The sequence below is a fragment of the Syngnathus acus genome, chromosome 19 (assembly GCF_901709675.1).
Source record: "Syngnathus acus chromosome 19, fSynAcu1.2, whole genome shotgun sequence".
NCBI lineage: Eukaryota > Metazoa > Chordata > Actinopteri > Syngnathiformes > Syngnathidae > Syngnathus > Syngnathus acus.
The window spans coordinates 6864482-6875890 of NC_051103.1; the positions used below are offsets into that span (position 1 = coordinate 6864482).

General features: G+C 49.8%; 4 protein-coding genes across 7 annotated transcripts; 3 read left to right on the forward strand and 1 right to left on the reverse strand.

Moving 5' to 3' along the window:
* The first annotated feature begins 94 nt into the window (after positions 1 to 94).
* Positions 95 to 3844, forward strand: LOC119138555 (putative pre-mRNA-splicing factor ATP-dependent RNA helicase DHX32). 4 transcript variants are annotated; one of them, XM_037278753.1, is made up of 11 exons: positions 95 to 405; positions 601 to 794; positions 885 to 1260; positions 1322 to 1561; positions 1638 to 1731; positions 1897 to 2046; positions 2375 to 2566; positions 2629 to 2769; positions 2846 to 3036; positions 3103 to 3293; positions 3361 to 3844. In XM_037278753.1, exons 1-11 carry the CDS (start codon positions 148 to 150, stop codon positions 3548 to 3550), a joined length of 2217 nt encoding a protein of 738 aa, XP_037134648.1. In that variant the 5' UTR covers positions 95 to 147; the 3' UTR covers positions 3551 to 3844. The 4 variants fall into 4 exon arrangements, with proteins under 4 accessions (XP_037134648.1, XP_037134646.1, XP_037134647.1 ...); XM_037278751.1 differs by having other exon boundaries at positions 601 to 1260; XM_037278752.1 differs by having other exon boundaries at positions 2846 to 3293.
* On the reverse strand, positions 3698 to 5815 carry LOC119138686 (BRCA2 and CDKN1A interacting protein). The gene is made up of 7 exons (XM_037278995.1): positions 5604 to 5815; positions 5350 to 5424; positions 5184 to 5264; positions 4881 to 4964; positions 4635 to 4822; positions 4287 to 4443; positions 3698 to 4148 (listed from the first exon to the last, which is right to left on the reverse strand). Exons 1-7 carry the CDS (start codon positions 5739 to 5741, stop codon positions 3978 to 3980), a joined length of 894 nt encoding a protein of 297 aa, XP_037134890.1. The 5' UTR covers positions 5742 to 5815; the 3' UTR covers positions 3698 to 3977.
* Positions 5816 to 6211: 396 nt separating this feature from the next.
* uros (uroporphyrinogen III synthase) lies at positions 6212 to 8444 on the forward strand. Its single transcript, XM_037279012.1, has 10 exons — positions 6212 to 6366; positions 6614 to 6689; positions 6769 to 6852; positions 6937 to 7027; positions 7110 to 7184; positions 7451 to 7525; positions 7703 to 7786; positions 7859 to 7944; positions 8034 to 8132; positions 8199 to 8444. Exons 2-10 carry the CDS (start codon positions 6627 to 6629, stop codon positions 8319 to 8321), a joined length of 780 nt encoding a protein of 259 aa, XP_037134907.1. The 5' UTR covers positions 6212 to 6366; positions 6614 to 6626; the 3' UTR covers positions 8322 to 8444.
* A 207-nt stretch (positions 8445 to 8651) lies between these two features.
* On the forward strand, positions 8652 to 11272 carry mmp21 (matrix metallopeptidase 21). The gene is made up of 7 exons (XM_037278433.1): positions 8652 to 8795; positions 8895 to 9753; positions 9836 to 9975; positions 10043 to 10184; positions 10257 to 10514; positions 10579 to 10751; positions 10816 to 11272. The coding sequence occupies exons 1-7, from the start codon at positions 8652 to 8654 to the stop codon at positions 11119 to 11121; spliced, it is 2022 nt and encodes a 673-aa protein (XP_037134328.1). The 3' UTR covers positions 11122 to 11272.
* Positions 11273 to 11409: the final 137 nt, after the last annotated feature.

Consider the following 11409-nt stretch of genomic DNA (forward strand, 5'->3'; position numbering starts at 1 on the left):
ATTTTGGTCTTGAACGGTGCAAGCTTGACCAGTCCGAGAACACGTGGGACGGCGAAGCGGGCTGCGGGTGGGGCTCTTGCGGTCAGACGGGGCAGTGTTGGGCAACAAGTGCAGTCGGGACGCCGGAGCACCAACTTGCAACGCGACATGAGTGACGACGCCAAAAGCAAGCACCAAAGTGCATGCGAGTCCGAGGGTGCATGCGTTTTGGGTTCCTTTTGTTTTGGGGATGAGCTGGAGCTGAATCGCTTCGACGGTTTACCTTTCTCGTCGCGGTACTACAAGCTGCTAGCGGAGAGGAGGACGCTGCCTGTGTGGACGCTGCGGCGAAGGTTGGAAGACGCGCTCGTTCACGCCCAAATTGTGCTCGTGTGCGCGCACGCCGACGCCGGCAGGAGCACGCAGGTGAGGGCACAATATTAGGTAGACCAATAGCATCACCAAAATAAGAGCCCACACATAAGGTTATCTTAACAGTTGGTGATCCAACACAAGAGCTCCATCAAATAAATTGCCTTTTCAAAGACACAATAATGTTCCTTTGACATTGTTAGTGATTGCAACCAGTTGGAAATGTTGATTTTTGTCTTAATTCTGCAGATCCCTCAGTGGTGCGCGGAGTTGTGCCTGTCGGCCGGCTACCGCTACGGCACCGTGGTGTGCACGCAGCACGTGGAGCAGCGGGTTGTGGACTTGGCCTTACGCGTGGCCGACGAAATGGACGTAGCCGTGGGCCACGAAGTGGGCTACCAAATGGGCCGGGAGACGTGCTGCTGCTCCGACACTGTTCTCAGGTCGGCACCTCTTTTATCCATCTTTGGTGTTATTGCAAAAACAGGTACATGCTATTTAAGTAGAACCTTTGAGAAAATCTGTGTTCTCAGGTACTGCACCGATGACATCTTGCTCAGAGAGATGATGTCCGACCCTTTCCTGGAGCATTACGCCGTGATTGTCATTGACCAGGCCCACCAGAGGACGGTGAGCACTGACCTCCTGCTGGGCCTCCTGAAGGACATCGTGGCGCAAAGGCCCGAACTGCGGGTGGTGGTCCTCGCCGCACCGCCGCTGACGGACAGCCTCCGCAATCACTTCCGCAGAGCCCCGACCCTCAGCTTGGAGTCACCTTTGTCGGGTCAGCTTAAGGTGGTGTGGAGTAGGGGCGGAAAAGACTACTTCTATTCTGCTCTGAGGCTGGTTCTGGAGATCCACCGCACCAGGGAGGATGGTGACGTCGTGGTGTTCTTGGCATCGGAGGAGGTGCGTTTTTGTTGAAACCAATCCATCCAAAAAGTAGTCTAAGGTCTGACTCCTTCCACAGGAGGTGAACTGCGCCCATGGCATCCTGCAGAAAGAAGGGAGCCGACTTGGAGCACACCTCGGTCAAATGTTGCCCACGGTCCTGGGTCCCGGCCGGGGAGGACTCGGGCCTCCTCCAGATGAGCGAGGACCAGGCGGAATAACCAGGAGAGTTTTCCTCGCCACTCGTCACGCAGAGGATGCGTGGTGGGCCATGGACTCTGTCAACTTTGTCGTCGACTGCGGAGTCCAGAAAAAAATGGTAACATCTGATTATCAACCTTCATCACAAAAATAGTTTCTCACTATTTCTGAGTTGATGTTCTTCATTTTTCCAGGTGTACAATCCGAGAATAAGGGCCAACTCCGAGGTGCTCCAGTCCATCAGTCGTTGCCAGGCAGAACTACGCAGAAGGTTGTGTGGACCAGCAGGTACAGTCGTTGCATATCTGTTTGATATTAAACAAAATGGCTTCTTGTGACTGTTGAAGAGCAGCAGTTAGTTAGCAGTTAGTTGGCAATTGCACAGCTATTTTTGGTTGGTGTCAAATACTTGGAAATTTGGAACTGTCCTGATTTCAGCTTTTTCTGTCACAGGTAAATGTTTCTGTTTATACGCGGAGGACAACCAACTTCCTACACAGAGATCCCCCCAGATCCTGGAGTCCAACATCACGGCCACCGTCCTCTTCCTGAAGAGGATGGAAATCGGCGGTTTGGCCCAGTGCGAGTTCATCGACCGACCCGGTGAGCTCGGCGGGAAAACGCTTGCTAATTGTCTGCTACCAAGACCCGGAGGGAGGAGGTCTGGTTCCCACATTTTGTGCTCAGTCTGTTTGGACCCGTCCAGGCGTGACTGACCCGAGCGGACACTCGCCGGCTGCCCGCCATTGTTTGACAGTAGGGCCAAAAGGGGGTCAACTCATTATTGATTACGCAACCTTTCTTGACTTCCTGAACTGTGATTGGTCAATCTGCGTGTCAATCATTATGGATACAGAACAGCACAGGAACTTTCTCAAACTACTTCTATTTTGATTACCAATGGACGTGTTTTTGTCCTCCCTCGGCACAGATCCCGAGAGTCTCATGCAGGCCCTGGAGGAGTTGGACTACCTCGCGGCTCTGGACGACGACGGCAACCTCTCGGAGATTGGCATCATCATGTCTGAAATCCCCCTGGAGCCTCAGCTGGCCAAAGCTTTGTTGGCGTCCTGCGAGTTCGACTGCGTCAGTGAGATGCTGACCGTAGCGGCCATGCTTTCAGGTACCAGCCAGAAAAATATACACTTGATTGCTGTACCTTGGATTGGATGCTTTTGTTTTCAGCTCCCAACTGCTTCCTGGAACCTCCGCCCGGAATAAGCCACGAGGCCTCACAATGCCACAGGAAATTCCGGCACCACAAAGGCGACCACTTCTCCCTCATTAATGTCTTCAATACCTTCAAGAGAAGCCAGAAGGATCCGTGTAAGATGGCATGTCGGTGTAATTCCCGGAGCCACTTGGTTTGGTTTTATTACAAGATTTTCAGTTTTACCCGCAGATATCCGTGTAGAAGAATGGTGCCGAGACAACTTCCTGGACTATTCGGCTCTCCGGACGGCAGAGAGCATCAGGGCGGAGCTGACCAACACGCTAAACCGGATCGAGCTGCCCGTCTCAGAACCGGCATTCGGCAGCAGGGAAAACGCAGCCAACTTGAAGCGAGCCCTGCTCGCTGGCTTCTTCATGCAGGTACGTCGGCCAAATTCCACATTACCTCCTGAACGCTCCATTTTCAAATCTTCTGGCCTCCTTAAGGTCGCTCGAGATGTGGACGGCTCGGGGAATTACCTGATCCTCGCGCACAAGCACGTGGCCCAGGTGCACCCGCGATCTGGTTACGGGCCGTACCTCAATAAGCTGGGGCTGCCCGAGTGGGTGCTGTTCCACGAGTACACGCTGGCACAAAACAACTGCATGAGGATCGTCACAGAGATTTCACCACAAGTGTAAGTTTTGAGGAATCGGACACTTCCCGTCACACGCTTAGTTTGAAGTTTTCTTTCTCTGTTGTAGCTTCACTCAAACGGCTCCGCTCTACTACTTCTACAACCTGCCCCACAGCGAGAGCAAAGACATCCTGCAGCACATGTTAGAGCCACGCGCTACTCGCGAGAACGACAAACACAAAGCCAGCAACCTTACTGACGACAGCAGCAGCAGCAGCAGCAACGTGCAGTCGACTGATCGCTGTGTCATCCAGTGAAGCGCAATTGTTGGTAGAAGGGCGGAGTGAAGAGTTTTGAAGAATAGAAGCTCGTGGAAGGCATTTTTACTCAGAAAAAAAATATCTTTGCAAAACAGGATTTTATAACTGCATAGCATGATTTAAGAAATTCAATTAAAGACGGAATCGTCATCAGAACATTTTATAATCATAATTCTTTTGTGTAGCACTGGATAGAAAACCTATTGAATCTAAAACACTGTAAAATTTCTATATAAAGCCCAATAACTTTGCTTGTCATGTACTATATAATAAACTATTTCAGAATACTGACGAAAGTTTTATCTCCCACTTAAATGCAGTCAATCACAGTGGGCAACCGCATGAAATCTCAATAATAATAATAATACTGTCCATTTTTCTCTGGGAATTCCTCCCGCCATTTATTCTATGATGTGACCAGTCGTCACACGGTCAGATATTCTTTCAGTTTGTCCATGATGATGGGGATTCGCTCTACTGGGATTACCATGACAGTGCGGAATGGTTTCATGGGAACGTCATCGAAGGACCAACGGCCGCTCAGGCACGTATCGGCTTCGTCCTGAATCGAGAAGTGGAACTCTGAGACGGCGTGCTGCAAGAAGAAAGTTTGATCTCAGTTAGCAGATGTTTCTCACTAGCATAGCAGTATAATTGCCAGGCATGTAACAATTTTGGCAAAAAAAACAACAACTATCAATGTAATGTATCAATGTAGCACTGTTTTGAATACCTCATAGAAGAACTCCTCCTCGGCGTTGATGAACATGTATTCGTCTTTGGGGGCGGGACCTTCGGTGGCAACGCTCTTGCATGTCTTGCTGATCATCAGGCAGTAGTGGTACTTCTCGATGGGCTTATTTGTATGCTCAGCTTCAGAGATCTCCTTCCTGTCAAAATAAGGTCATTAGGACGCTTGATTCTGGAAAAAAAAAATTCTAACCATTTTTTTCTTCCCCTATAAAGGAAAATATCTGACTAAAAGGGATTTTTTTTAAAATGCCTTTCTCCAAAAACCAGAACAAATTTTTTGATACCCACCCAGCAGTGACTAATCCATACACAGGGTGCATCAACTCACTGTAGCTGCTTGTGCAGCGGCAGGGCGATCTGTGGTGGCACGTTGACAAAGCGCTCGCTCAGCAGGAGGCCGACAGGCTTGGCGGTGTCGTCAAGTATCTGCTCCAGCTGCTCGGCGGCGCCACGGCCCATGCTCTTCTCGCACTGGTCCAGGATCAACTCTTTAACCTGCTCCACGCACTGCACGCCCTGCAGCGACAACAATGCACGTCGCAAACTGTCGGGAAATAGCGGCCAACGGTCTTACCTTTTCGGTGAGGTTGAGCATGGTGATGAAGCCAAACACTTCATCTGGGTCGTCATCGTCGCTATCTTCGGGCACCTCTGCTTGCTTGGAAATGAAATTGACAAAACATTTAGAAAAATACAAATATTTGTCAAATAAATTGTTGCAAAATGTATAAATAGCGTTACATTTAAAGACTGTCAATAAAATCAAATATTCTCGAAATACACAAATAAGAATTGGCAGTTATAGTTCAAATAAAAAATAACATGTATAAAATACTAACATTTCACAAAATAAAATTGAAAAATAGCAGCGACTCACCTTGATTACACTTCCGACGTGATTTTGCTGGATAATGATGTCCGTCATCTCTGACGTGTTGACGTGGGCCTTCAGAAACAGCTTGGAGCAGAACAAATCACCGGAGGGGTCAAAACGCACGCACACTTTAATAATTAATAGAAAAATGTTAACGAATACAACCAACCTGTTGCAAGAGCTTCTTGATGCCGTTGAAGTCGTTGTGCGAAACGGCGTGCGCTTCAAAGTCTACAGTCACCTCCTGAAGAGCAAACAAATCTGCTTATTTTAATGCGCCTGCAAAGTGCACAAACACTAAAAAAAGATTCTAAGCACAACGACGAGGCTAAAGTCACACATTGTTGTCATACGGCTGTGTTAGCGTTAGCAACCTAGCGGGGCCGAGCATTGATTCAATCGGCTCTAAAATGTCATGCCCACCTCGTAAATCTCCTCTACCGACGTTTCGCTCTCCTCCCCGGAGGAATCGTCCCCTTCCCCCGGACTCTCGTCCGAGCTGTCGCTTTCCTGGGGGTTCTCCCCGAGCCCTACCGCTCTCTTCTTAGCTGTCGAAGCCATGCTGCAAACAAGGGGCGAGCGTGCTCGTCGACCACGGTTGTCAACGAGTGGGCGTGGCGGGGATTCCCATACGTCACAGCCACAATGGCTCGCTGTCATATGGAATAAAGCATTCAGTGAACGCAAAGGGCTTGCATTACTCAAACACAATTCACCTTTATAGTTATCTCATCCTTTGCATACTTTTGACGCCACGTTTTGCGACACTTTAGAGGAAACTTGTATACACGGAAGCCATTTTATTTCAGTCCCTCCGACTCGCCGTAGTTACGTCAGTAAATGGCGACTCCGATCGTCAGTTGGAATAAACTAATCACAAAAGGGGTGACAGTTATTTAAACGGTGTTTCATTCGCAATTTGCAGTCAGACATTTGTTAAAGACTCTCAGAGAACAAGAATTATGGCCTTTATAGAAGTGTATATTAGCTGTTACACGCAAGTCGTGCTTGAGAAGAGTACATTAGTAAACTTTAAAATAACGCGACCCCCATTTCTTTGCAATATGTGGTCTATATGCTGACAGCTGTCCGCAAGCGAGAAAGCGTTGCTGATTATTTTTTAATAACAATGTTGTCATTGCGACAATGGTGAAACGAATGTCACGGTACGTTACAGGCAATGCAAGTAAGTGGCTTTTCTCACTGGTTTTTGTGTTTTGCGGCTTTATTGAATCATTTGTGAGTGAATAAGCTCATCAAATGCATTGCAGCTACTTCTATGTTGTTATCAGCAAACTGACAGTTGTTGGGTGTAGTTTAGCTTTCTGTGCATTCACGCCCTCCTTCGTTCTCACTTCACTGAGGTCTTGATGACAGTTCCATTCATTTTCCTGCAAATCTCAATTACATTATATGGTGTGTAATTTCTGCAGCTTTTAATTCAAGATGAACGTGCTGCTTCTGAAGGAGCCAAGAGATGGAGAGCAAGGGCCCGATCCTTATATCCAGGTAGAGGCACGAAACAATAAAACCCATATCATTTTGTCATATTGGAATGCGTGGTCGTCAATTTTTTGCAATGCTGCAGGAGATGACGTCGCGTGGCCTGCAAGCAACTCTTCTGCCTGTGCTCGCGTTTAAGTTTGTTTCACTAAATACCCTATCAGATAAGGTAGCTAGACATTTTTTGCTCTCCTTAGATTTCTTTGTTAAGAATGTTATCTTAAATTCAAGACAATTTATATTTTCCCCAAAGCTTTTCCAACCAGAAAAACATGGCGGCCTCATATTTACAAGCCCGAGAGCAGTGGAAGCAGTGAAGATGTGCTTGGAAGACAGAAGGGAAGGTGAGACAAGTGAAAAACACCTCTGAGAAATGTGTAAAGCAAGATGTAACAACCGTCACACGAGGGTTTCTTTTTTCCACAGAATGGGAGCGCACGGCCAAAGACAAGTGGAACGCAAAGTCCGTTTATGTGGTGGGCAAAGCGACGGGCGCCTTAGGTAAAGCCACCTGCCACCGACATGAACACGCGAGGTGCCGTTAGCACAAGTGACAACTAGCTGCGACGCTTTGGTTATTGTTCCTGAGCAGGTGGGACACCTTCCTGAAGTGTGTCCTACCACCTTTTGTTCTTTTACGGCCTACAGAGCTTTTCATAATGTTCGGAAACGAGGCGCCGTTGTAGTTGCGGGTGGTAGGAAGTAATTGACTGCAGCTGACTAACTGAAAATGTTGGCATTTATGTTTTTGTTCTTCGTCCCTGCAGTACGCCAACTTGGCTTGAACCCCCTCGGTGAGGACACGGGGACGGCGGAGGTCCTGTCGCGCGTCATCATTGAACGTACGGTGGCGTGCTTTCTGTCTATTTTGACATTAAAAGAAGGGTCGGGATATTAATGGATTCATTCGCGTTCATTTATGCGAATAAGACACGAAGCAAAATTTGTGATTCATCTTGTTGCCTTATTTAGAATGACTGCATAGTAATGCAAATGAGCACGTTTGCCTCTCTATGTAGGAGAGGACACCAGTATCCCTCCACTTTTCTTCCCCTGCGGCTCCATCAAAAGAGAAGTTCTGCCTACAGCTTTGAGAGAGAATGGTAACATGTCCTTTTAGATTCCCCCCCCCCCCCCCCCCTATTGGAGCTAATCCTGTGATGATTGTATCCTAGGAGTTCCCCTCAAGACGTTGACAATCTATCAAACGTCCGAGCATCCTGACGTGGTGAAGAATCTTAGCGATTATTTTGCAGCGCAGGTCAGACCCGACTCTCGCTATGTATCTGGAGGCACACTGCTTGGGAATATAATATATAATACCTCCATTTTTGACGACGTCACCCTTAGGGCCCCCCGGCGAGCGTGGCCTTCTTCAGCCCGTCGGGCGTCAGCTTCTGCTTGCCGGCCTTGCGCGGGCTGGCCGGTGAGCGGCTCGCGCAGATCAAGGTAAACCTGCACGGATGACAAAGACGCACAATTGAATTGATCAGTCACCGAGCCTGTCGTGTGCAGTTTGCCGCCATCGGGCCCACCACGCGGGACGCCGTGCAGGCGGCGGGTCTTGGCGTCAGCTGCACCGCCGAGAAGCCCACGGCTCAGCACCTGGCGGAGGCCATTTGCAAAGCGCTCAAATGACCACCTGAGCTTTTGCACTCAAGCCTAAAAATCGACAGAAGTGTGTATTATTTTGTTTTTGAACTGTATTGTATTGTTGGTTGTGTGTTTTTCTTAATTAAAGAGTTTACTTGACTGTTCAAAGTGGGTGTTCTTCAAAGTTCTTTCAAAACCAGCAGAGCATTATACAGCACTCTTTGCAGCTAACATCAAGTTTGCTTTTCACACCACACTGTGGGACGGGACGCCCTCCCCATCCGGGTGACCACACCTGTGCTGGTTGGTCCTATAAAGCCACACGGCCAAAACGTTTTTTTTTTTAGCAGACCACAAATGCTAAATGCCACCACGATGCTGACTTCCATCCAGCTGATCACTTCTTTGCTTCTTTGCACGAGCAACAGCGAGAAACTTTTCCACCATCGCGATCACTCTGATTTGCAGATGTTCAACGGCCAGCATGCCCAGAGCATAACGGACAAGTACACAGCAGAGGTAAGTTGATATGAAGTCAGGAAAAAATACAGTGCGAGTAAAATTACAGCAAACAGGAGAGGAATTTCCGTGACATTGACATATCCCTGTCTCCTGCAGCTGTTCCTCTCCCGATATGGCTTCATGAAGCCGGTGAGGTGGGAGGAGACGCGGGACAGCTACGAGGATCTGGACTACAGTGAGGGTTTCCTGGACGAGCTCCAAGTGAGCATCCAGGAGGGGACCTCGGTCCCTGGTTCCAGGGATCGCCCTTCGCAAGATGAAAAAAACCAAGCGTTCAGTGCAGCTCTTGAAAACTTCCAGAGGTTGTTCGGCCTGCCGGTGACGGGTGCGCTCGACGACGCCACCAGGGAGGCCATGAACAAACCGAGGTGTGGCGTCCCCGACAAGGAGGAACCAGAGAACCCCGTTGAAGTGTTCAGCACCGAACCTGAACCCGACCAGACTCTGGCTTTGGATGTTGAAAACAGGACCAGTGTGGACATGTTTAACAAGACTGGGAGCAACTACACAACAAGTGACACATTGCTGAGTGTCGCCAATGACTCTGAAACATACCTGGCGAATGTTAACGGCTCAGTAAGTGGCCTCTCTGACACCAACACCACCGGTTTGGGCTCAGATTTGACACCAACAAACACCTCCGTGGACAAGAGCTGGGCAAAAACGCGGCCGAGTCCGGCGGTGACACGCAGGAAGCGTCAACTGGCTGCCCTGGTGCACAAGAGCAGGAGACACAAGCGGGACCTGGGTGAGGCGGGACACGTGGCCTTCAGCAAGAACGTCCTGAAGTGGCGGCTGATAGGCGAAGGCTACAGCAATCAGCTGTCCATCGAGGAGCAGCGCTACATCTTCAGGCTGGCCTTCAGGATGTGGAGCGAGGTGTCGCCGCTCCAGTTCATGGAGGACAACCGCTCCCCGCTGGAGGACATTGACATCAGGCTGGGCTTTGGCACAGGTATGGAAAAATGATAATAATAATAATAGAAATCCTTGATTTTTTGTTTTTTACACCTTGTTTTGTCTTGTACGCCGTCTAGGAAGACATCTTGGCTGCAATCAGAGGTTCGATGGCAGCGGTCAAGAGTTCGCTCACGCCTGGTTCCTGGGCGACATCCACTTTGACGATGATGAACATTTTACGGCGCCCAATACCGGCAGTGGAATCAGCCTCCTTAAGGTGAGCGTCAAAGGATGCCTGGATCTCGCGGCTCCGTCAATCATCCTGAGTGGACGTCTTCTTTTAGGTGGCAGTTCACGAGATCGGACACGTTTTAGGGCTTCCCCACATCTACAGACCTGGATCCATCATGCAGCCCAGCTATCTGCCCCAGGAGGCTGGCTTTGAAATGGGCTGGATGGACAGGAAAGCCATACAGAACCTCTACGGTGAGCAGCCTCCGGGTTCTGGACGGGCACGGCGAGTTCGCCATTCAAAGCCTGTTTGCGTTTTGCTCGCAGGGGCCTGCAGGGGCCGCTTCAGCACCGTGTTCGACTGGATCCGACGAGAGAGGACCCCCTACGGCCAGATGGTGGTCCGCTTCAACACCTACTTCATGAGGGAGGGCTGGTACTGGCTGTACGAGAACCGCAATAACCGGACGCGCTTTGGCGACCCGGTACCGCTGCAGATGGGCTGGCGGGGGCTCCCTGAGGACGGCGTGGACGCCTACGTGCACGTTTGGTCCCAGAAACGAGATGTCGTTTACTTCTTCAAAGGTAGACTTGATCACCCAGTGATTAGAGACATGTTCCAAAGTTCAGACCTCTTTTGTTATAACAGGCACCCAGTTCTGGAAGTACGACAGCGACAACGACAAGGTCGTCACGCAGGACCCTGAGGGCCACCGCTATCCCAGGAAGATCTCAGAGGGTTTCCCGGGAATCTCCGGTCCCATCGACACGGCCGCTTATGACCGAAGAGACTCGCGTGTTTACTTCTTCAAAAACACTCTCGTAAGGATGTCAGCCGACGGCAGAGTCGAAACGTATAATAATTGTAGGTTACGTTTTCTGACAGGTGTACGCCTTTAGCGTGGAGTCCAACGGCGTGGCGCCGGGTTTTCCCAAAGCCATCCGCGAGGTGTTCCCGCCGGTGTCCAACGGCGACCACCCAGGCGGCAACATCGACGCGGCTTATTTCTCATACGCGCACAACGCCCTCTTCCTCTTCAAGGACCAGCACTTCTGGCAGGTGGCGAACGGCCGCGACCGCCGCCGCCGCCCCTTCCTGCCGCGTAACGGCCTGCTGGCGCACAAGCGAGTGGAGCAGCAGTGGTTCGACATCTGCAACGTCCACCCCACCGCACTCACGCTGACCCGATGAAGACGATTCAACAGTCTCGTCACAGCGCTTTGCACGTTGGGCGACAAAATGGAATCATATTTTTCTCCGTTTTCCACACAGCACCGGCAAATAACTAAATGCAAAGAGCGTGGATAACAAAAACAATCCCTTTGTTGGCTACAGTAGAATTGAGACTTTGAAGCATGGGAAGGAAATGTAATTACCCATTTGCAGCTTTAACGGCCATCGATCACAGTAGTGTCTTGTGATTTAAATGAAAAGTGATTGAAAAAGGAGCAGCTGCTTTTCTTTGTGCCGTTTCCATTT

Coding starts and splice junctions, on each gene's coding strand:
- LOC119138555 (XM_037278750.1), top strand. CDS start 148: ATGAGTGACGACGCCAAAAGCAAGCACCAAAGTGCATGCGAGTCCGAG. Junction 1,261..1,321: donor TGTTCTTGGCATCGGAGGAG/GTGCGTTTTTGT, acceptor CTCCTTCCACAG/GAGGTGAACTGCGCCCATGG. Junction 2,047..2,374: donor CGAGTTCATCGACCGACCCG/GTGAGCTCGGCG, acceptor CCCTCGGCACAG/ATCCCGAGAGTCTCATGCAG.
- LOC119138686 (XM_037278995.1), bottom strand. CDS start 5,741: ATGGCTTCGACAGCTAAGAAGAGAGCGGTAGGGCTCGGGGAGAACCCC. Junction 5,425..5,603: donor CGGTAGAGGAGATTTACGAG/GTGGGCATGACA, acceptor TTTGCTCTTCAG/GAGGTGACTGTAGACTTTGA. Junction 4,823..4,880: donor TGCTCAACCTCACCGAAAAG/GTAAGACCGTTG, acceptor TTGTCGCTGCAG/GGCGTGCAGTGCGTGGAGCA.
- mmp21 (XM_037278433.1), top strand. CDS start 8,652: ATGCTGACTTCCATCCAGCTGATCACTTCTTTGCTTCTTTGCACGAGC. Junction 8,796..8,894: donor CGGACAAGTACACAGCAGAG/GTAAGTTGATAT, acceptor TGTCTCCTGCAG/CTGTTCCTCTCCCGATATGG. Junction 9,976..10,042: donor GTGGAATCAGCCTCCTTAAG/GTGAGCGTCAAA, acceptor GTCTTCTTTTAG/GTGGCAGTTCACGAGATCGG.
- uros (XM_037279012.1), top strand. CDS start 6,627: ATGAACGTGCTGCTTCTGAAGGAGCCAAGAGATGGAGAGCAAGGGCCC. Junction 6,690..6,768: donor GGCCCGATCCTTATATCCAG/GTAGAGGCACGA, acceptor GCAATGCTGCAG/GAGATGACGTCGCGTGGCCT. Junction 7,526..7,702: donor GTCGCGCGTCATCATTGAAC/GTACGGTGGCGT, acceptor CTCTCTATGTAG/GAGAGGACACCAGTATCCCT.